Below are 23,715 nucleotides of genomic sequence, written 5' to 3'. Positions count from 1 at the left end.
TTATTGCTTTGGGGTTTTTTTAGAGAAGTTAGGCCATATCTATGATTTCCATGAAATTAACATTTAAATTAACTACAGCTATTGTTGAGAATAGATTAACAAGTCATTTGTGCTTTTCTTATTCTGCATGTTGACTTTCTCAGAGTGCCATATATCAGAATCAGAAGTGCACAAATGGGATTTTAGTGAAGGCTGGTTCAGAGAAGGAAGCTGTGCCTAGCACAGCTGTCTGTGGTAAGTACAGCAGAGGGTGGTTTAAATGTTGGTTCTCTCAGCTCCCATAGGAGGAGATGCATGGATGCACGTACAAGACAATTCACAACAGCATACCTGTGAGCTGCAAAGCAGCACTTCTAAGTGGGATGGAAGAAAACATCTTCTGCAGTGAAAAAACACTCTCAGTACTATAAAAATGTGTACAAAAGAAGCCAGGGACCAAATGGTACTTGAAAGATAAGCAGGATGTTTTGAATCATGGCTTAAAGCAAATGAGTCTAAATTCCCTGTCTTCCAAAAGATCTTGTGGGTGGGGAGGAACTATCATGACCTAATTCCTCATTTCCAGATGGATTTATTTTTCCCTGATAGAAGCATGCCTAGTCACTGTGAAGTATAGCATTTAAGGGAGACTGTGTTTCACAAAGATTTCTAGAAAAAAAATAATCTGTGTGACTCCAAAAAGCAAGCAGAGGAAATAATGCAGCTGCTGGCTCATGACAAATAAAAAATCTTCTGCAGTTACTAGCAAAATATGACATTCAGGGTTATTTTTCAGACCTACTACAGTTCACAATATGATCTCACAAATGGCTGTGCCAGCATGAGTGGGAGCAAGGGGGAAAATGGGATCCCTTCTTTTAAGTGATTTAATTAGAATTATAGAGGTAAATAACAGAAGGTCCCTGCCTTCTTCTTTTTAACATTTCCATATATTTTCTTTTTTTTGGCTCTAGTCTTGCAAGCCATTGCTTTGGGCAGGACCAAAGGCTGATCCTGCCCTGCATCTGCTTGGATGGTGACCTGTAGTCAGAACCACAGGGAAAAAGCATAAGAAATATGTCAAGCTTAAAAGGACCCTTCCTCTGTCATCTTCCATTAACCAGTATTTTAGAATCTTCATGCATCTTCAGAGCTCACTAAAACTGTGAAAGAATCGTATCAGAAGTATTGCTCCTATAGTTCACTGCTACTTGGGAGAGAGTTTTAAGAAAAAATATATATAAATATGTATAAAGATCTGATAAGAGAAAGGCACCATCATAGAGCTGCAGTAATTATTGCAGTTCAAATACACGCACAAGCTGTCATATGCACAAATACAGATGTGTTTCACCAGTCTGCAGGAATTACTGAAAATAAAATCTCACTAAAAACCTATGCAGAGGGAAACATAGTCATGGCAGAGCAGCCCCAAAGCAGTGGAAGGGTCGTGCTCTAGAGGCACTCAAGTTTTGGCAATCTGGCTGCTGTCCCAGAGGACTCATCACCCACACCACCTAGGTCAGACTGACAGCACAGATATCAGGGAAACTTCTCTCCCACGCACACAGCTATTAAACAAGGATCAGCCTAGCTGCTTATCCAGAAAGATCCAAAAGATCTCTCGTGTAAAGTAAAACCTCATTGTTCCCAGCTTTTAATAACAGTTCTCTGAAAAGCATCTCTAATGATTGTGACCACACAGGCTTTATGGGAGAGCAAATCACAGAGGACAGACCATACATCTTTGCCTGGGAAAAGCCATGGAGCGTTTCTTCCTGGACCCTATGATCAAGTGGAAAAGCAACTTTGGTTTGGGAGCAGCTGGAGAGAGAAAAGAAGAGGAGAATATCACAAAGGTTTTCAAACCATAATTGCTATGAAAATGTTGTCTTAGAAGGATCTGCTTGCTACTTCCTGCAATACAGCAGCTCTCAAAAGCAGAAAGACCTCCGGCACCACCAGGAACATGCAGAATCTCATAACTATCTGACCTAATGGTAACTCTTCCCTTTCCTTCCTCTGCCTCCCATGAACCAATGCCCTGGGGTTTCTGTGAGTGTTCACCCTAAAGCCCTCCCCAGCAGAATGTGCTTATGCAAATAGGAGCAGGCACATGCCAAGTCAACTGACACAGATATTTGGGGATATTAGTGGAAAAGGGAACAAAGGAACCCTGCAGAACTTGCCTTCACCAACCGCCCTACGTTCTTTTAATTATTTTTTTTCCTACTCAAGTGTAAATAGTGCTTTAATGGTTTCCTTGAGACAAACTATTCTGACAAATGTTTATGGAGTTAATAAGGAATTCCCTACTCTGTGAGTAGGTAGTTGTTTAGACAGTTTGATACTGGAAACATTACACAGCCTGTGCTGTAGCAGTTCATAGGAAAGTTTGATGCAACATCAGTTTCCTTTTCCACTCATGTCACATTGCAGTAGACCATGAATGTAGCAGCTCCAAGGAAAGCATTCTGCAGCAACAAAGGGCATGTCACTGCAAATACCATTCTCCAAGCACCCATTTGCAGGCTTTTGGGGTTTTTTCTTCTTTATTTTTCTCCTTAATTAGACAACAGAAAGGATAAGAGACCTCAAACCCTCCTACTTACTTGCAGCTGAATGATTGCTAACACCTCTCAGACCTTAACCCAGATGAGGAGTCCACTGGATGAAGTGCTGTAAAAAAAACCTAAGTTCCTTTACCTTCGCAGAAGTCACCTTTTCCTGCTTACCATTAGGTCGCTCCTGCAGAGCTTGGGATTTAGGATGTTGTTTCCTCTGCTGCAGACGCTCAAGATCTTCATCCAAGCTCTCTTCAGGGCCTGATTCAATCAAGCAATACACTGGCCAGTACTGCTAGTAAATAGGAAAATTTTATTAAAACAACCCCCACCCCTACCTGGACCCACAGTAACATGAAACAACATTTCCCCATCGTTGCTCCATCACCATTCAAACAGGAGGCAAAACAAGACTTGCATTTTGAAGTACCATTTTATTTTCTATTAGGTTTGCATACAGAGCCTCAGCCTAGCTCAGACCAACCGTGCACTGCAGTAGCTGTAGAGGTGTAGGGACAGGGGTGCCTTGGCAAGGCCACCTGGGCTGGCTTTGCAGGGCAAGGTTTCCCTAGAGGCATGGGGAGGGAAACAGGGGTGGCTTTGGTGAGAGGACACCAGAAATTCCCTGTGTCTGCCAGAGCCAATGCCAGCTGGCTCCAAGACAGACCCACCCCTGTCCAAAGCTGAGTCCATCAGCAACAGTGGCAGCAGATCTGGGATAACTTAATAAGATGGATGGAAAAAACCTGTGCAACTGCAGCTGAAGTGGAGAGTGAGAATTTGTGAGAGAAACAACTGTGCCAACACCAAGGTGGGCAGGAGGGGCCCCAGGCACAAGAGCTGAGCTTCTCCTGCAGCCCATGGAGGCCCATGGTGAGCAAAGCTCTACCTGCAGCCTGTGGAGGATCTCATGCAGGAGAAGGGAATGCCCAAAGGAGGCTGTGAGCATGTGGAAAGGCCATGCTGGAGCAGGTTTTCTGGCTAGTGACTCCAGGGGGGACCCATCCTCTTGGAGAAATTTGAGGAGAACTGTCTGCTGTGGGAGGGACCCCATAAAGGAGAGGGGAAGAGTTTGAGGAAACCTCACCATGAGGAGGAAGGAGTGGCAACAACTGATGAACCAACCCATTCCCTGTCCCCCTGCACCACTGTGAAATGGAGATAGAGAAAATCAGGAGTAAAGCTAAGCCCAAGAAAAACAGAGGATGGGAGGAAAGTATTAAGATCTGGGTTTATTTCCCATTATCCTACCCTCATGTGATTGGTAATAACTTAATTTTTCTCCAAGTCAAGTCTATAATTGATGATCAATCTCTCCCTGTCCTTATCTTGAGCCTTTTGTTTTATTTTCTCTCCCCTGTCCAGCTGAGGAGAGGAGTGATGGAGCAGCTTTGGTAGGCACCTGGTCTCCAGCCAGGCTCAGCCCACCACACCACCGCCTCTAAAAGCACCACTTTACATGCTTTTCAGAACACCAGAGCAGTGAAGTAGTATTTGCACAAAAAATTGCATTATAATAGCAAAAAATGTGTAAACATTTTTAGCGTTGCTCAAATACAGCATCTACCTTGAATACTGGGCACATCCCTACCAGATGGGATGGGATGAGCATGCTATGGGAGAGCTCTCTGAACAGGGCCTTACTGTGCTTGCAGGATATGCTCAGGGTTGCTGTGAGGTCCCCCAGTGCATTCTGCAAATCTCCTGCTCAGCCTTTGAGCCAAGGGCTGGCTCTGTTTTGACCAATACAGTCCAGATATCCATATGCAAATGGCACCAAAGGAAGGATTTGTCCCAACCACAGCTGAACTTTATCTTCCAGCTTCATAAAGTATGTCCTTGGTGTTGGCTCTTCGTGTTGTTCTCTGATAATTCCAAGTGGCCAAAACTTCCAAAACTTTTCAAAGTGACCTCTGGTTGTGGTAACCTGCTTTGATACTAGGGATCAGACTTTCCCTAGGAGACAACACAGGAAACTCCTCTTGAAGTTAAAATGGCAACAGGAAGTTTACTGCTGTTGAAACCAGGCAGCATGAACCAGCCTTTCAGAGTGCTGAGAAATTACAATCCAGTTTAAATAGAAGTTTATCATAGAGCTCTGTATTGCTGGATCCTCTGTTACAGCATAGTCCATGAGCCAAACTCCAGCTGTTTGGGCTGTGGCTGCATCAGCACTAGATTTGGTCAGTTACAATGCTGAAAGCCCTCCATGGCTCACTGCTTCGTGGCCCCTTCCTCAAGTACCTGTTCCAGTAAGATCTGTTTGCAAACCAGAGGTTAAATGTGGTCCAGACAAGGCCCGACAATAAATGCATACTGTACTATGGTAGGGGCTTAAATTGATTTCAGGCTTTTTTTTGCCTGTAAATTAATTTCTATTTTAAATAGCTTGATTGTATTTAAACTTCCCTTCAAAGTTCCCTTGTAAACCAGAGCTTTGGATCTCATTTCTCTCAGTGGCACAGCAGGTAAAGAGGAGCAAGCACACCCATTTGATGTTGTCTAGGGAAGTAAAAAATGAGCACAATGAGCACAGCCTCGCTGCGTTTCTGTCAATCCACCCTCCATGCCTGCCTGCACAACAGCAGCAGAGTGCACTGTCTTTGCCTGCAGCACTCACCCCTCTGTGAAGGAATAATGGCTTTTGTGCTTTCTGTACTCTCAGGTCCTGGCAGCCCATGGTCAGACACTCACACCCACTGACGCCTGCTCTGGCTCTCCCATCACAGCCAGGTTTCTGGCATAGCTTTAATAAACTATCAAACTACCTATTTTGAAAGCAAGATAAGGAGGAGGAAGAGAAGAGGTAAGCATGAACATTTTCATGAAATTCACAAACCAAGAAAACAGGTCACAATTCTGTCCAACCAAGCCGGCAATCCTCCTCAAGATGCACAGAAACTACTCAAAGCACAAATACTCAATGAATGCCAAACCTGCACAGTCAGGCAAATTTCTTCTCTCTGTAGGAGCTTAAGGAAGGTCTCCTTACATTGCTTACACTTTGTTTCCATGCACAAGAAGTCTCTGAGAGGTATTTATTCCATTCACATGAAAAAACAATTTCATGTACTTGAAAGACAAAAAGGATGGCAGTACAGAAAGTTTTCTTCATTACAAAGTGTTTTTCCATCAGGCAATTATTTATAAGAACTTTTGTTAACACTGGAGTTGAGGCTCTGGAACAAAGTGGATATATTGTTTACTAGCTTTGCCAGTCGATCTCCTCTTACAAAACCTCTCCCTTCCCCCTCTCCTTTTCCAGCCAAGTCAGTCCCTTGCATAGCTCAGGAGTTTCCTTTGTCACCAAGATCTCCTTTTCCACAAATTGTCCCTTGAATAATGCCATCTTCAATGTAGTGGCCCGAGATATCCGTGCTCCTGCAGAGAACTGTCGAGGGGATCCGGGATGAGCGTCTGTCCTGGCTCCTGTCCTCAGAGGAGCAGCAAATCATCCTTTTCATGGTAGCCCACATCTCATCATCTTTGTATGAATAAATAATTGGATTCATGACGGAGTTCAACAGGGCCAGGAGAAGAAACCACCTTTTAACATGCTGAATCCCACAGTCAGTACAGTTCAGCCCATCAAGCAACAAGACGACCAGGCCAGGGGTCCAGCAGACAACAAAGGCACCTAGAAATATAGGAGACAATAAAAAGAAAACCAAATCTGACTTCAAACTTCTAGGGTTTTGGAGTGTTTAATATCTTACAAGATTATTGATTTTGTCAAAATTCTACACAAAAGTGAGAAAAGCAGGAGAGGACAAAATTCTAATGACAGTAGCAAGATTATGTCTGCTACAGCTTCTCTGCCAAGCCCTGAGCAGGAGGCAGGGCAGCTCTCAGAGGACTGCATGGAGCAAGAATCTGAGCTGCTGACAGCATCAACTCAAACACACATGGGAGAAGGTCATCACAGCAATGATTTATCCAAGCTGATAAATAAACAAGAGCTCTGGAGCATTTAAAAGCAGGGAACAGGCACATTTCCTCTGTTCATTTCTTTCATGTACTGGAGGAGAAGATATCAAGTGGTTCACTTCCACCACTGCCATAATATGATCTAAAGAGACAAGCCACCCCACAGCTGACTCTGCAGTGCCAATTAATAAGACAGGTGTCACATAATTTCCACATGTCCTGGCAGGGAAACCCACAGCTAGTGTAGGATGTGCCTCTCCCTACAATACACCAGCACCGTGGGCTCCCCTGTCAGAGCTGAGCCCACCTCCTGCACTGCTCCCTCCCAGGCTCTGCATGCTCAGGCACAGTAATTCAGCTGCAGGAAAAAAATTAGCTACACAGGAAAAGAGAGGAGGAACAAATAGATGAATTGGTGAAGGTGAAGTGAAGGGAAATGAAGGTGTGGGGAAAAAAAAAACAAAAGCAAAACAGAAAAAGTATGAGGAAGTAAGTGCTTAGTGGTGGAGGAAGAGAAAACTCTGTGAGAGGCAAAAAAAAAATTAAAGGGAGAATGAGGTAGATATTAGACTGAACACAGCACAAAGAAAGCATTAAAACCACAGCTTAGAAGGCAGTTCAATATTGCATTTGCACCTTCCCGTGTTCCTGCACACCCACACCATAGATGAGGGTGAGCAGGGGTAACATTGCTAGCAAATGCAGCCTCAGGCACCAGCTGGAGAGGAGCCCTGCCCTGCCCCATCTGCCCCTTGGTCTCCCCCTGCACTGCACCCCGTGATCCCTTGCCCAGAGCCCAGGGAAGGAGTAGCCATATGCATGATAATACTAACTTAGCACAAGCCACAATTGCTGTCTGACATTCAGAAATAGAAAATTACAACTCTGCCCAGCAGTCACAGTTTGAACAATGTACCAAGGAAATTCCAACCACTCATCACAGCAGAGTTTCCCCATTTTGGAGCTTAGAAAACAAAAAAAAAAAAAAAATCAACAAATAGCATCTACATGCCTAAAAGCTCTCTGGAAATGTGGATATCTGTTCAGCAATTTTGGTAGAAGAAGCAAGTCCACCTCATCTTTTCAAAGCTGGATATTCCCATCTCCAAGCTGTGGAAGGCAGCAGAGGGAGGGAGCCTGGCAGTGCCCAGGAGCAGCCAGGCACCCACCAGCAGTGCTGCTCACACGGGCTGGGGTCAGCAGCACTGAGACTGCTCCCCATTGAGGACTGGGGTGGGCAATGCCCATGTGACAGGCAGGCCATAGTGGTATGCTAAGGGGATTTGTGGATTTAGCAAGCACTAGGGTTGCTGAAAAATGTATCAGGACAAGGTATTGTGGATCTTGCTGCAACCTTTTGCTCCTAGACTGCAGACAAAATTCAGCTGATTTACTCTGTTCTAGGCAATACTGAAGAGAAAGGCAGGAGACCACTTTCTTCAGAAACTGAATTTTCTCCTCTGCTGTACCAAGATTTTTGTGATGCTAAGTGCTAATTTCGTGGTGTTAGTTTTGAGATACTGGTTAACATCAGTAACATTCCTCCATTGCCCACTGGCATTGGGAGCTGCCTGCTGCTACCACAACACTTGTTTTCCCTGGTCAGTCTCTGTGCTACACACTGGTTTGGCTCCTGCATGCTGAGTAAGCAGTTGAGAGCAGCTCTCTCTTATCATCTACAATGGACAAAACACTGCACAGAATGGCTGTCCTGGGGTTCACCAGCAAATCCCATCAGCTTTAACAAGTGCTGTAACCCAGCCCCCAGACAATACTGTGCCTGGTTAAGTCTCTCAGCAAGTGTTCAGACACAGAAGTTTCACTAACAAGGGCCACTGGCAAAGCTGCCAATCCACCAGCTCCATGCAGAAACTGAGATGGTAACAAACCTTCCTTAGAACAGACACTGAAAGCATTTTGACCATTGTACCATAAAGAGTGCAAGGTGCAACCACGCTTGTATGGAAGCTAGCAGGAGAGGAAAGAGACCCCAAAAGGCACATTTAACAAAAGACACAGAAATCTCTCCTTTAAACAAAACCCAAAACTGCAGGCAGGAGTGGTCACAAACTCATAGGATGTATTCCTGTCTATCTATACAAGTAAACCCTAAAAGGTTTCAAAAGTAAGAGAAGATAAAAGACACCTTCAGGCATGTCTCCACACATTTCCCACAACCAAAAACAACGACAGGGCAATGCAGTGTCCAAGTTACTGGATAATGCTTTCTTGGGGTTCCTTTGACTCCATCAAAAACACATTTTGCTCTTAGCACCACTTAGAGATGAAAGTGAGGCATGTCTCAGACTCGCAGCCTTGCTCAGATTTTGTTATTTTTACCACCAAGCTTTCAGAGGGAGCCATGGTTAAGCATAAAAATATACCTTAGTCTCAGCCCTTCAGCAATTTTCTTGTTTGCAGAATATTTATCCCATAGGAGCTCCCCTCCCTGACAAAGTGACACACTCTAAAAATAATTTAACTTCTGGGACTCATTAAAATTCACAAAAGTGACATGAAATACAGCCTGACTGCCACATAGATTAGAACAACTCCAAGTCTCTTCACCAAAGAGAGAGATCACCATGCCTCAAGGTTAGTTTGAGGATTTTCCATTAGATTTAACCATGGAATTTCTTGTAGATTACGTCATCTCTGTTTAAAAATTAATTCCTGTGGATCTGGAAGCACTACTGATGCTTCAACAGCATCATTTCATAAACTCCTGCACATCAAGGCTGTCCCTGAGCATGCCAAAACTGAGATTTAAAAAAAAGTGCAGTAGGTTCCAGATGCCAATGCCACATGTGTGACCAAGTTAAAAGAGCAAGTTACCAATTAAACTATAAATTCACTGAAACTGAAAATCATCCCCTCCAAAGCTGCTATTTCAGCAGGAATCTCACTGCCAGGTTCAGAGGAGCTACCACATACACAACCACCTGAAAATCATACATCCACACACCTGCAGCCTCTCTTCTTCAGAGCTGCAGCCACAGGCTGAGCTGGGATTGTGCCACAAGGTCAGCCCAAGAGGGTTTTAGCCCCTTTTTCCTGGTTTCACATCTTCCAGTTTCAGTGAGATAACACCCTGTGGTTCAGCATGCCAAGGGGAAAGCCTCACTCCCATGCCACGATGGACTATTTCAGGGGTCATGGCAGGAATATGCAGGTGACAGAGACCTGGCTCCAAGCCTAAGGGATGGCGCAAAAACCCACCACAAGTGTGGTCACCAGGAATCCATGAAATGACACCAAAATCTCAATTCCCCCGACTCTCAGCTGTAGGGCCACAGGAGGGGAGCACCCAGGGAGGACAGGGATGTTTGGCTGGAGGGTAGCCAGGCACAGCCCAGCCTTCCCAAGGAGGGAGCAGGAGGAAGCTGTGGGGAGCAGCAGTACCCAGCACACACAGCCTCCTTCCACACAGCAGCACAGCAGAGGGGTTTGGTCCTGAATCTCCCATGAAACCAATAGAGCCATTTGGCAACAAGAGTATTGGGGATTATTATGCATTATCCAGCACAGCATGTTGGATTGGGCTTTTAGTTAAGACGGTGTCAGGTGTGTACTCCAAAGCATTTTCAGATATTTCAGAAAAAAGCATTTAAAATAACTGCTTTGGGCAAAACCCATGTGCTGCATATAGCTCCAGGCTCTTGCATCAGTGGTTATAAGCAGAATTTTGGAGGAATCACATTTGGTGATTCCTGGTAATTGGAAAGTCCAGAAAACAAGCTATTTGGTTTTTAATGCATTTTGCACACAGTGCTTGAATGACTTGGCCAGGAGAGCACATTTCAAACTGTTCAAAAAAATAAGTTCTCATTTTTGGAAATAAATGGTTATAAAATGCCCCTCAGAGTCAAAATTTGGAGAGCTGATATGAAGGAACATGCCAAGATACATTTCCTCTGACCATGAGCTTGCAGTAGACTGTACACCCAGCAACACCAGCACTAATTTAACTTCTTTGGAAGCAGGCTCTGTTTCAGTTTTGTTTCTGACTGACAAAGTAAATATACAAAATTAGGATCTCTAAAGCAGCACGCAGGCTATGTTGAATTTGCCTAGTCCAGCACACAATAACATAAAATGTTCTGCCTGAATTATAGTTCAATTTCATGGCTGAAAAGCCATATGCTGTTGGATAGAGGAAGCTAATGCTGAACTTCTGATCAACCCGTAGTCCTAAGGCCCCACTCCCTAGGAAAAGAAATACCAAGTTCAAAATGAGATTTTAAGGGGTTTATTTCCACACAGCAGCACAGAGAACACTGAAGGCTTGCCCAGGCTGAAGGACCTTGAGGGATGAGAGAATGGCAGCCACCACCCCTGTCCCTCCAGCTCCCACACTGGCTGCAGGGTGCAGTCCTGCTTCAACAGAAATGCTCAGAAAACTGCTTTTTAAAAGTGTTCTGCTTTCTGTCTCTGTCCAATGCAGCAGTTATCTACAGTCTGCTGATCCCTATGCATTAGGGCAGGATCATATTTGGAGCAATTCAGAGTTTTCCTGCAGGGATTTTCTCCTTCCAGATGGATGGTTTAGGTTTCACTGCATGGGAGCTTAGGTGGGACAAAAGATCAAATCTTGCTCCTGCAAGTCAAGGGCAGAGAGACAGGAACAAACACCAAATTGACTCTCCAAAAAGAACAGTTGGGGGATTATTTAGTAGAAAAAGGCTTTGGCAGTGAACAAGCCAGCTCCAGAAGACACAGAAGAATAAGTGAGAACCTTGTACATACTTTCTTTTACAAGGTCAAGCACTGTGAAGTTTAATGGATTTCAGCCTCTGAAGCTCTTTAAGAGATGATTTGGTAGACAAAGTTGTTAAGCAGCACAGCACTATTATTTCAGAAATAAACCAATAAAATCAGATACCAAATGGTTCAAAGAGCATCCAAAAACTGCAAGGGAAATAAAGTGTCCTCAACTTGAACTTCTTACCCTGGCAAGTCCTACCTCCATGAAAAATTACACTTTTCTCCCGGAGCTCTCTAATACTACCAAGCTGCAATATGACACACCTGTGTCTCACCTTTCCCAAAAGCTCCAGCTCTGCTGCACTGGCTCATCCAACCTCAGAACAGCTGTCAGAGCAGCAAAGCCACATTTGTGGGTTAGAGTCCACCACCACCTGAGCCCAGCTTCACAAACCTCTCAGCATATCCCCAGCTCCACCTGGAGCCCTGCTCACATGATATTTGGTTTCCAGGACACATCTTGTTCAGATTCAAGTAATTCTGGAGAAAATTGACTGCTACAGCTGGTATTTGTTCCAAGGATCGGTCACCTGATCCTTTCATCTCTAATTTAATGTGCACTACATCACAATTCCCTGATGAAGTGGTCTGAGCTGCTCAAGTATCAACAGTGCCTTTAGGCTAGAACCCAGGGCAAATCTCATGCTATGATTTAGAGATGTAAGGCTAGACTGTACCATCATTATCTAAAAGTACTTTGCACCATGCAATATCCACAGAATGAAGGTGAATCCTTCCCTTAAAAAGCAGACCTCTGTCAAAGTCACAGACCCACCAGCCATTCTCTCCTTTCCCCAGGGAAGGTGCATTTCCAGGGTGAAGAAGTTTCTCCGCCCAGGAAACAGCCAAGAGGAAGATGTGCAAAGAAAACTATCAACATCCAACATTAGCTCTCATGGCCTTCTGCAAATACTAAAAAATATTACTTTGAAAATGTTCTACTAAGTAATTATAAACCTTCACATGCCTCTCACTATAGAGATTTTGTATCTTCCCGCTCAAAAAAAGAAAAAAAAATCAGCCAAAAACCTTTACCTTCAAAATTTGTGTTTTGAGTCCTCTGTCTCAAGTTTCTGTAGTGCAACAGCTCTACAAGTATCTAAAGTAAACAGAAGCCTAAATGCCTCCAGCACTTAAAATTTCAGTGAGGTTTCTTTGTGTTAGGAGGGCTGAGCAATTTTTGTGGAGTTTTTGTTGGTTTGTTTCAAATAAAAACTAAACCAAACCAACACAGAGCAATTCACTGGCGCTGCCAGCCTTGCCCAGCATGGTTTGTGGTCTCTTACCTAAGACAGTCATGACAGTCTTCATCAGCTTCACTGGGGTTCTCCTCCGGCTGATGGACCCGCTGGTGTGTGAGGACAAGACGTTGGTTTTCCTCTGGACATACATGTAGATTCTTATGTAAACCACCACCATAATGAAGAAGACAACCAGGTTTAAGACACTCCAGAACACCAGGTAGCTTCTGCTGTAAATGGGTGCCAGGGACGAGCAGACAGTAATGTCACAGAGGCAGTTCCAGCCCAGGGTCGGAACGGCGCCCATGAAAATGGCAATGGCCCAGATGGATATGATGAGGAAGGTGACTCTCTTCTTGGTGAGGTTGCTGTGGATCTTCATGCGCATGATGGACATGTGGCGCTCCACGGCGATGACCAGCAGGTTCACCAGGGACGCCGTCAGGCTGGTGTCCAGCAGACCCTGGCGCAGGAACCAGCGGTTCACCGTCAGCGTCTTCGACACCGGGCCCGTGTTGAACATCAAGAACACGTAGGCGATTCCAGCAAAAAAGTCTGCAGCTGCTAGGTTGGCCAGAAGATAGTAAAAGGGAAAGTGAAACCTCTTGTTCTTCACCACAGCTGCTATGACCAAGGAATTGGAGATAAAAATGAAGAGGCAGAAGAAGGTGCCAAAGCACAGAACACCGATGAGCTGCGGCCCTGTCCACTCATCCGCCGTGTCCGCCTTTGTCCTGTTGTAGAAAAAGTCCATGCGCTTGTCATAGTAGCATTCGTTCATCCTGGATTAAAGGCCCTGCATCCTAGGGAGGGTGGGAGGGAAAAAGGGGGAAGATTAACAATCAGCTAATAGTCCTTGCTTCAACCACCATACCTTCCTTTTTGGGGACAAGGGGCTGTGACAGGGACACGAGAGGGTCCTTGGCACAGGACACCTGAAGTAAAAATTCAAGCTGTACAGGGTGGATACAGAAGATACTCTGGAGGACCACAGTGCATGATGCTTGGCTGACTAAGGAGTTTAAAAAGATTTTCCTACTTAAAAAATTCCAGCACAGTTCTTATGCACAAGCAGTCGTACTGTACAAACAACAAAGTAGGAGTTAAAAAAATTACTTTCTGGAGGTCATGGAGAAAATCTGAGCAACAGCCAAGCCATTTTTGCTGTGAAATCCCATGTTTGAGCCACAGCCCCATCATTATTTCCATTTCTCAGTACAGCCAGTTGGGATAGGGAAGCATAAATCATAACCCTTCCACTCTACTGACTAAGTAATAAAAGACCCATTGCAGAAAAATAAATTCTTGTTTTTTCAATCACATATTAATAAATGTAAAAAGGTATGTATATAAGATACTACAGGCTTATATATTCTGAGTGCATATCTGTTATTTGCTACTAGAGAACTTCAGTAAATGTGCTGAAAAGAGAAAAATATTTTCTAGATCTTTGACTAGTCTAAAGCCAGGAATTATTTTACTGGGCTCTCAAGCACCACACAGCCCAGTTATCTTTAAAACCAAAACCCAGTTCCCTACAGGTTAAAGCAACACCCAGGAGCAGCAGTAGTGCTGGGGTTTATTTCTCATACCCACTCAGCACTATTTTGGACACAGGGCTATTAAACCTGATGATGGAGAGGGAGTCCATGTTCCAGCTTACATCACACTTGTGCTGCTCTGATGAGGTCAATGTCAGCTGCTTTGGCAACTTCCCTGCCTTTTTTATGAACCAAACTGAACCTGCACTAATTCATACCGGACATCTGACAGCAATCACTCATGGCTCAGAAGAGAGAGTTTGTGTCCAACCATCACCATCCCTCACATTCACTGTCAGTATCTGAGGAAGGATTTTAACAAGAGATATTGTATAGTTTTAGCAAAACCCAGGAACACAGCCATGGCACAAAATGCTAGCTATTATACAGAGTGGCACCAACAAAAAACCTAGAAGAGGTGGTTACAGGCAGAAAGAATTTAAAAGCATAGGCCTGCTACCTCTGCAGCTAAAATTGTTAACAGATAAACATCAGGTTCACTTAGCCTATTATTACCCTGTGGTTATTTTACAGTTAAATCTCATCTCCCCAGGGACTGGGTAGAAAATTAAACAATCCCCAGCAGGCTGGTTAATGCACCGCTGCTATATTAAAGGCTCCTGCCAAGCTTTGAACTAAAATGGTCCATCATTTGTCATTTACGTTATGCTACCTGTGTTATTTCATGCAATATTTACAGTAATATTAAATCAAATTACACCATTCCATAATGAATATTTTCAGGAAATTTATCTTTTTTTAATATTCCATTTTTCTGAACTAGCTCCTTAGTCTTTTTTCCTTGATTTTTCTTAATTCTCACATAGTAGTCAACATGAAAGCAGGCCACTTGACATTGCTGTCCATTTTATTACCCTCAAGAACCTGGCCAGCCACTTTTGTAAAAAACTTTCTTTTTACAAAAGACTATTACTTAAAGCATCAAATTTAAACACATAGTCAGAACTAAGAACAGCTACTTAAGGACATGAAGTGGAAGGAAACAAGTAAATCATCCCTTGTGCTGAAATATTACAGAGCATCCATCTAAAAATAAAAAAGCCTCAGCAATGCAGATCCACTGCAATGAGTCAACAGGAATTCAACGCCCACTGCTCCCTGTTCAGGGAACAAGGGGGAGTTGGGCAGTCAGCACATTTCCCATTCTCACCTAGGAGCTACTCAAAAATCAAATCCACTCTGTAAGGGACCACAAGTCCCTGAGGAGCTGCAGACAGCAGCTACTGGAGTAGCCCAGTGCTGGGAACCCTGCCAGCAGAGAAGCCTCTGCTCTAACACATCAAGGCACCAAAGGACTTACTGAGCTTGACATTAAGCTTTTACAGAGCAGCCCAAATGCCTGCAAATAGAAGCAGCATTTTGGGCAAGAATGGCAGGGAAAAGGAAAAAAAAAATCCCAAAAAGCCAAAACTGTGAAAATTACAGGGAAGGTTTTCTGAACATGTTGTATCCTACTGTGTAATCATCTCAACAGATGAATCCTTTGCTTGCAGTGACAGGAGAATAAAGAAATCTACAGATGCTTTTTGCATCTCATCTGTTTAAAAGCTTAAAGAAATCCAAAATATCAGCTATGAATTTATTCTAAATACTTCAGCTTAATGAGGTCCCATCCTTATTTGAAGTAGTAACCAAAGAAAAAAACCCATTCACACATCCATAATTCTCCACTGAAATAATTACACTACAAACACTTACTGTCACACAGCAGAGCTCAAATGACAAATGATTTTGAAAGTGATGTCTTGAGGTATTGAGGTGAGATGAGAAGGAGCAGAAAAGCATCCAGCTGAGGTCTCAGAGTCACAGGGCAGACCCTGGAGATTTCCAAATGGAAGCTGCACCAAAGCAGAAGCTGAACTGGAGCAAGTTCACATCCCAGCCTTTCGAAGTGGAGATGCAGCACGTGGCTGTTTGCACCAGCCTGGGTGCAAAAAGCACTTACACACCAGGGCCTTGCAGACAGTGCAAGGTCTTCTTCACACCTTCATCTGCAGCCCTCCCAGCAGAACGAGCCTGGTACAGCTGGGACAGAGCTATGCAGCTGAATCCTCAGTGCTCCTGCCCCAGTCCTCAGCAGGCACGGGGATGGGATATTCCATAGTTCCTGGCATGTGACACGTCCTGGCAGGGCTTTCTTCCCCAGGTCTTCTCTTCTGCAGTCAGATCAGAGATGTTTACCTTAATCAGGGCAGGTTTAAACTTAAGAAGAAAAAAATAACCCCTGAATATAACCCTTTATTAAAATAATCCTTAAGTATTACATATTTCAGATCTGTTTATTAAGTACACAAGAATTTGAGTATTCAGGCAAAATACTGTTCAAAGTGAGTAGAAAAACAGCTAAACTTGTCAGTCCAAACTTAAAAAGGCTGGAAAGTCATCCAGAGTCTGCAGCAGAGAGCTCTCCTGTTGTGCTACTCACGTAAAGAAGAATTGCCTTATTTTGCTTTGAAATTGGCTCTCCCAAGCTTGAGAGTTCTTGGGTTTTCTTATGAGAAAGGACAGCAGATAATCTCTATTCACCCGTTCTACACCACTTGGTGTTTCCTATCCCCTCATGCAGGTCTCCAGCAGTTATCACATACTGCATATTCTGCAGGTGAATTGAGCTAACAGCTTGCTCTTTTACTTGCAGGCAAATACATCAAAACTTGTCAAGTGCCAAAAACATACTCTTGTCTAAAAGAGTCTTTCTCTCATTTCAACTTATTTAATTACCTCATTTCAACCAATAGTAGCCACAAAGATCACAAACTGATGGACTATGAACTGCATTTTCCAATACCGCTCTTGAGTAAACATTCAAGCTTTTTCTCTTTTTTGAGTGGGAAAAATCCTCTGTTCCAAAAATCTCAAAGGATTTGGCATTTTAGCTAAACTGTTTTCAAACTTAAAGCACACTTCAAGAATTCTTCCCAATATATAACATCTTGAGCATTATTTGTCTTAATTACAGATGTATATATTTTCATTGCTTATAAATTCCTCTATGACAGTATAACTCCTACCAAGTCAGGATATGTTCTTCACTGTTCTTTAAATAAAAGTCAAGAATTTGCATGACTGTGTAGGAATATATTACCCTAGCTACCTGAATAAAGAGTTAGTGAAATAAAACAACACCTAAATTATGTTTTTGACAAAAGGTTTGGCTAGTTGCAAGCTAGCATGCTTTAATGGTTGTTATTCAATTGGAATCTTGTTTGCTTCAATAAATTCACTGAAAATCTGTATATTTATAATGAGATTTAATATCAGCTGTTTAAGTCAAGGATTTTGCTGATTGAAACTGTGATTAAAATTAGCTTTAAGTAATTTTGATTAAAAATTAAATCTCGCCTGTAAATCAGCTCTAAGTTGAGCTCCTCATTATTAATGCAAACATTTCTGAAGGAAAAAAACAAATAGTATTTTAATGATAAAGTCATTAAAAAATTTAGCCTGCAAGCCATAATGTAATTCAAGGCACATTCCCATGGTTTTCTTCCCTGTCCATTAAAAACCAAGATGTTTCAATACATTGGCTACCACTGTATTGAAGGGCTGGCGTCAGTTTGGGGGACTTTGATGGCTTCTGCCCTGTTTCTGCATAAATGCAAGGGGGAGGGAGCAGACAGAAAGCCACAGTGAGAGGATTCAAGCCAGCTTTGGCGATGGACTGAAAGGTCCTGAGAGCAAAACTGAGCCTACGAGGAGGACAAAAGAGGTTTAGCCCTTCAGCAGGGCAGAAAGCCATCCCAGGGGAGAGGGAGGCTGTGCGCCCAGGCAGAACTGCAGCCTGGCTCACTGAGCTGGCGCAGGAATTTCTGTGCAGAATTTCAGGGCAGTTCAACAGCCAGAGGAGCCACAGTGGAGCAGGAGAGATCCCAGAGGCAGCGCAGCCCTGTGAGGGCAGCTCTGTGAGAAGGCAGAGCAGAGAGCTGTGCCCACGCTCAGCCTGCCAAGCAGGCAGCCTGCCAGCCCTGCCCGAGCACTGGGCCTCCTGGCTCCCCTTCGCCATCAGCACAGACCAGGCATTAAATACAGATCTCTGAGAGATTTTGAAACCTATCACAAAAGTTGCTCTGGGTTTATCACAATGCCTGATCACAGGCACAGGTGGCACACTGTGAAATACTCTCTGCACATTCAGACTGTCACTGCAGAGAAACATCAGCAGCAATTGCCTACTTGCACACATTCCTTCAGCTGTTTAAATCTACCCTACAAGCAGCAGATGGCTCTTGCAGAGCAGCACAAAAGGAGTGTCTGGAGGTTTGCAGCCAGGGCTCCTCAGAGCACAACGTTTGCCTGCCCTCACCTGTGCCACAGGCAGACACAGACACCCTCTGTCCTGCCCTCTTCTGCTGGATAAACCACCCCTGGTGCCTTTGTTTTCCTCACTACTGAAAAGCCCTCGCTCACCTCGTTCCCCAGGCAGGGAGGAAGGCAGGTGCTGGGCAGCCAGAGCAGCACCAGCTCACAATGGGAATTGGTTCCTTGTTCTCCTCCACACCCTGCTACATGTATGGCCAGGGAGGAAAACACAACCCAATGATTGCACAGTAACCCAAGAAACCCATCCAGGTTACCTCAGCTTAGAAAGAAATACCAGTGCAGAAAAGGGTGTGGAACATAGCAGAAGCCAAAAATGTTAATATGTAACTGTAAGGAAGAGTTTTGTAAGGTAAGTGCTCTGGCTCACTTTTAATTGCCTTTAATAGTTTATTGATATTATAACCAAAATCAATTTAGAGAAACAAACTGAAAGGAAGCACATAAATAACACAAAATTATTCATACAAATATATCTAAACTAAAGATTTTTTTTTCATCTGGTACTACTAGAGGACGTTATTGAAGCCAACATTCATTTAACAGATCCTACAGAGACAAATTATCTCAGAAATGCAACTGTTTTACATTTTGTTTATTACAGAAATTGTACAGGCACTGCCTGTACTTGAAACAGCCTGGTACACAGTACACTTCAAGGACCTGAGAATGTAATTTTTCAAAAACATTTTTTAAACGCAGCTTTACAAATTAAAAAAAGTTATGACTAAAAAACCATGAGGCCAAATGAATAAGTTTTTCAGCCAGAGAAGTTGCTTATTAGTAAGGGAATCTACTTGTGGTTTTGTTTGTCTGTATTTTTTTTTCTTTAACTGTAGTATCTCCAAGTTCAGGTAACTTGCTGAACTCAAATCAATCACTCCCAAGCAGCTTTATCCCACTACCTTGGTCTTCAATACCTTTTAGACTAAGGAGAGCAAAGTGCCACATCCATTTTCTCTCCAAGCCTGTTTCACTTACATAATGTTAACTTATGGAAAGTACAGCAGCACTCATATTTCCACCACTGTTCTGGATCTTTCCAGTAATGGTCCATTTCTGTGGTGTCATCTTTTGGACTGGGAAGGGAGTGGGGCAAAAGGAATGGAGATTACTCTTTGGCAACTCTTAAGTATCTGTGGTGGAAACACTTAAGATTTTTATTTACCATACATCCTGCATAAAAGATACCATATAGCATACCAATGCAATATGGTATGAATAGAGAGCCTCAAGAAAAGTATTAAACCTACCAAACTCTCAAGACTAAATGTTTAGAGTTGCAGAGAGAGGAAGTAGCACCACCAGCCACGAACCACAGTGCTCTGTACACAAAATCTGGTAAGAGGCTTTAAAATCACTGTCACACAAGAGTCACCCTGTGCATGTCAGTGACAGTGCTGTTCCTCTGCAAGCTGCTGCAGGCTGTCACTGACAGTAGAACTGTGACACAGGGATACAGGGGCACCTCCACCTAGGTACTACAAAGCTCAGGCTCCAGCTCCTGAAATCCCTTTAGTTCAAAGCTGCTCTAATGCACTAAATTGTCTGAAAGCTCTGATACACTGCAGGAATTTGTTAGGGACAGATAGCAAGTAACTTGCTAGTTACCACAAGTTTAGACTTCAGACTTTGGTAATTTAAGACTTTCTGAAATTATGGTTTACTAGATCTATATATGGAGTTCAAGCTAAAAACTTTGCTGCAAAGCCTTCATTTAGTCTCCTTTAAGTGTGGTTCTGGAAGGAGCTGGCAGGTCATCCTATAATGCGGAAACAGACACAGCATTTAAAGTATTTAAAAGTCATTCAAACAGTCTATACATTGTGAAACATGCCTAGAAGAAAATACCTGTTCTGCTTCTAAAGTAAGTTTCCCATTTTTGCAGAATTTCCAGGTCCTCTCACTGATCACTAGAAGCTCCATTTTACCATTCAACAAATCAGCTTTCTTAACAAAGCCTACAGAATGCAGATACAGACAATTTCAGCACAGTCCCAAACAAGTCAATTTTACTGTTTATTTTCAGGACATACTGATGAGGACCTAAATCACACCACTGCTGGTTAAAACAAGTCACTGACTGCATCTGATCTCTTGAGAGATTGAGAGCCTGGGTTCACAAACAAATGTGGAGCTGTTAGAAATGGCACACTCCAAGACCTTTTTGCTCAAGACAGAGAAGTTGGCCTAATGGCATAATAGTAGAATTCAGGTATGTCAGTCTTTAACACCCAAGATAAATACATTCTCTAGAGCATCAAATCATATAGTGCAGAGATTTTATTGCATTATCTGATAGCATAAAGCCTATGCTGTAAGACATTCCTAAAAGGTCAGTGTAGCACTGGAGGATAAGGACACAGCCAGTCTAACTTGTCTGAAACTTTTACCTAGCATTCTGAAAAAAAGAGCTAAATACATCTCTCAGCTCTCCATGGTGGTAAGAACTGCTGCTTCTTTACTGATTATGCAGATTTGGTTTGTGGGGCTGTTTGATTTGTTTGCTTTTAGTTTAATTTTCAGTATAGAGATAAGCTTAGTGAAATCAGATTTTTCACTGTATAACTGGATTTGAGCTAGGCTTTCTACTGCACTTTTTGAAGACCTTAAGAATATGCAAGAAACCACACACAGAATAGCTTAAAGAACAAAGCTACAGCAATGCAGCTTACCAGTCTGCAACAAGAAATGTCTTTTTCTAAACTCATATCACAGAGAGAGCAGACCCAAGTACATGATCTCTGTAAACGCAAGGGTACAAAACTGCTTCCTCTCCCCCCGGCCCCGAGTTTGTTTCCTTAAAGGAAAGAACGTATGCAAAATAACGCAGTGTATTTTTTCGGTGTATTGCATGGAATAGAATAACACCGTATTAAAAACCCGCTTAACACGAGACCTTTCCCGGCGCCCCCAGTCCGTCCGTGCTGCCCGCGCCCCAGCAGGGCAGGACCCCGCACCCAGGGCTGTGCGAGCGGAGTCTCGAATGCTTGGAAACTCACGTGTGTGCTTCGAAACGAGCGTGTCCATGTCCGCGCACACCGCGGCGTCTGTCCGGGACAGAGAGACAACCCCGGCTGTGCCCGCCGGGCTCGGGCTGCGCTCCGGGCACTGGGCACTGCCCCGCCGGGCTCGGGCTGCGCTCCGGGCACTGGGCACAGCCCCGCCGGGCTCGGGCTGGCTCCGGGCTCTGCCCGCTCCGCTCCCCGGCACGGCCCGGGGCTCCTCTACCCCCGCAGAGAGTTTTACAGAAGTGAAGAAGTTTTGCCGGCCCGACTCGTGGAGCAAAGGCGCATTGTTGGCGGAGCCCGTCCAGCTCGCAGTAACGGCGCTCCTTCCCACCGCTGCCCCCTCACCGAGCCGCCGCCCCGGCCCCGCGGTCCGGTCGGTGGCAGGGGCTGAGCCTGCCCGCCCCGGTCCCACTCACTCACCGGTAACCCCGGCCCCACTCACCCGGCGGCAGCCCCGGTCCGAGCGGAGCCGCGCCAGCGCCGCCGCCAGCGCGGGCCCGCCCGCCCCGCTCCGCTCCGCTCCCCGGCCCGCCCCGCCGCCTTAACCCGTCCGGCCCCGCCCGCACCTGCCCCCGGCCCGAGAACGGCAGAGCTCGCCCAGGACTTCGTTCCCTCCCCGGGGCCAGGGTTTGGCTCTCCCCCGGCACGGTCGGCTGGAGAACACTAGCGAGACCTCCGAGCTGCACAAGCCCAAAGGGCTGTGCCGCCCGAAAAGCCCGTCAGAAGGTCCATCATCATTCACACATTAGGAAACAAATGCAAAACCCAGATAAAACTGCAATAACTTCTGCGAATAGATCCGGACAGTACAGACAGTAGAGCACCACACGTAGCTGTTCTTTAAAACAGTGTAAAAAGCAAACAAGAACCATTTCACACCCAGCAGTGTGATACAGAAACTTAGCGGCTCATGCCACCTCCAAGGGGCCAGAGTGAGCACACACAGCTTTGCAAAGACAAGCCAAACTCTAAAGTAGACGGTAGTACAAAATGACATTTTTCTGAAGGCTGTGATCAAGAAGATCTGACCCACTGCTACCCACCTCAGTCACTCACTGAGGGCAGGCATATGCCCAATAGTGCAGACCTCGGCACGGCTCTGCTCAGAGCTGAACTGACTAAACAAAATCTCAGCAGATCTCTGTCCCATTTCTCAGAAATCCTGGTCACAATTACAGCATGAAACTTAGTTGTTAAAGCCTAGGTACAACCTTGCACACGAACATTATATATGAAATGCCAAACAGGCTCCATGTCAATTTTTTTTTCTGTTTTAAACAAAAAATAAAATAAAAACCTCAGAATAAGAGCCCAAAATCTTATTGACCCTGTTCCCCTCAATGCTCACCTTGAAGATGGCTTAGGAAATTCTCTTCTCTTCTTTCCTGTCCAAGTCTCATCAAGCTTCTCATTGCCTCATCCATTTCTATCCTCCTTTTGTTAAGTCCTATAAGCAATTAGCAAAAGCTTCCTATTCCCAAAGAACAAGACTATGAAAGGCAACATCCCTTTTTCAGAGCACTTTGCAAAAGTTTATGTTCCAGTTCTGCTTCCATTATTGTGCATTACCTCCTCAGCAGCTGGAGTGGGACCACCTATTAGCCAGCAACTGTGTTCAAATCTGTATTAATGTGCAGAATTCAGAGTCAACATATGCCAGATTTCCTGTTAAGTTTCACCTCTGTGGAACAGAGAGACAGTAATAGCCTCCAGCAAGTGTGTCTTATCTTCTTTTTCACAAGGGAAAAAACCAGAACACCAGATGGTGAAGATAAAAAGTGGTTTCTACAGCACATTAGTGATCTGCTCTAATATGGTAGGGCTGAAGCAGCAGTCTAGCTGCAGTCTAGAAGCAGCAAGCATTTCATATGATTCAAATAATAAAAAATCAATACTGGACAAGAAAGCCTTATGATTCCATTACAGAAATCAAGTCTTAAAAACAGTTAAGAATTATTAAGTATTCTTTGCATTTCTTTTGTTGCTAATGCTTTCCCTCATTCCCTGAGGGGTTCTCTCATGAACAAGTATTTATGTGAGCAGTGGTTTTGGCAGGTCACATCAAGAAGGAGCTGGAGGCTGAGTGAGGAGCCCTGGCTCCTGCACCATGGCTCGGTGTCAGGGGCATGGAGGCACCTCAGCTGCTCCAGGGAAGAGGCACCAGCCTCTGGAGGGGGTGAACCTGTTACATTGTTCATGCTTTACATCACCAATTACCCACACACTTGCTTTACCATCTGCTTCTGCTAGGTTCCAGTCTCTAACCCAAGATTTCTGCCAGTACTGGCAGAGGGCACAGCAGTAAGGAAAACGCAGCTCATTTTCAGACATGATGGATTTAAAATGTTTG

At 44.3% G+C, this 23,715-nt stretch overlaps 1 protein-coding gene across 1 annotated transcript; it reads right to left on the bottom strand.

Annotated features, from left to right (window-relative positions):
• Positions 1-2,931: 2,931 nt before the first annotated feature.
• On the bottom strand, positions 2,932-21,867 carry LPAR3 (lysophosphatidic acid receptor 3). Its single transcript, XM_064720373.1, has 4 exons — positions 21,808-21,867; positions 15,736-16,193; positions 12,521-13,278; positions 2,932-6,180 (listed from the first exon to the last, which is right to left on the bottom strand). Exons 3-4 carry the CDS (start codon positions 13,254-13,256, stop codon positions 5,831-5,833), a joined length of 1,086 nt encoding a protein of 361 aa, XP_064576443.1. The 5' UTR covers positions 13,257-13,278; positions 15,736-16,193; positions 21,808-21,867; the 3' UTR covers positions 2,932-5,830.
• Between the last annotated feature and the right edge of the window lie 1,848 nt (positions 21,868-23,715).

This window comes from Zonotrichia leucophrys, chromosome 8, assembly GCF_028769735.1.
Source record: "Zonotrichia leucophrys gambelii isolate GWCS_2022_RI chromosome 8, RI_Zleu_2.0, whole genome shotgun sequence".
NCBI lineage: Eukaryota > Metazoa > Chordata > Aves > Passeriformes > Passerellidae > Zonotrichia > Zonotrichia leucophrys.
Note: the sequence above shows the minus strand (reverse complement) of the source record. Positions and strands in the feature narration are given on the sequence as shown.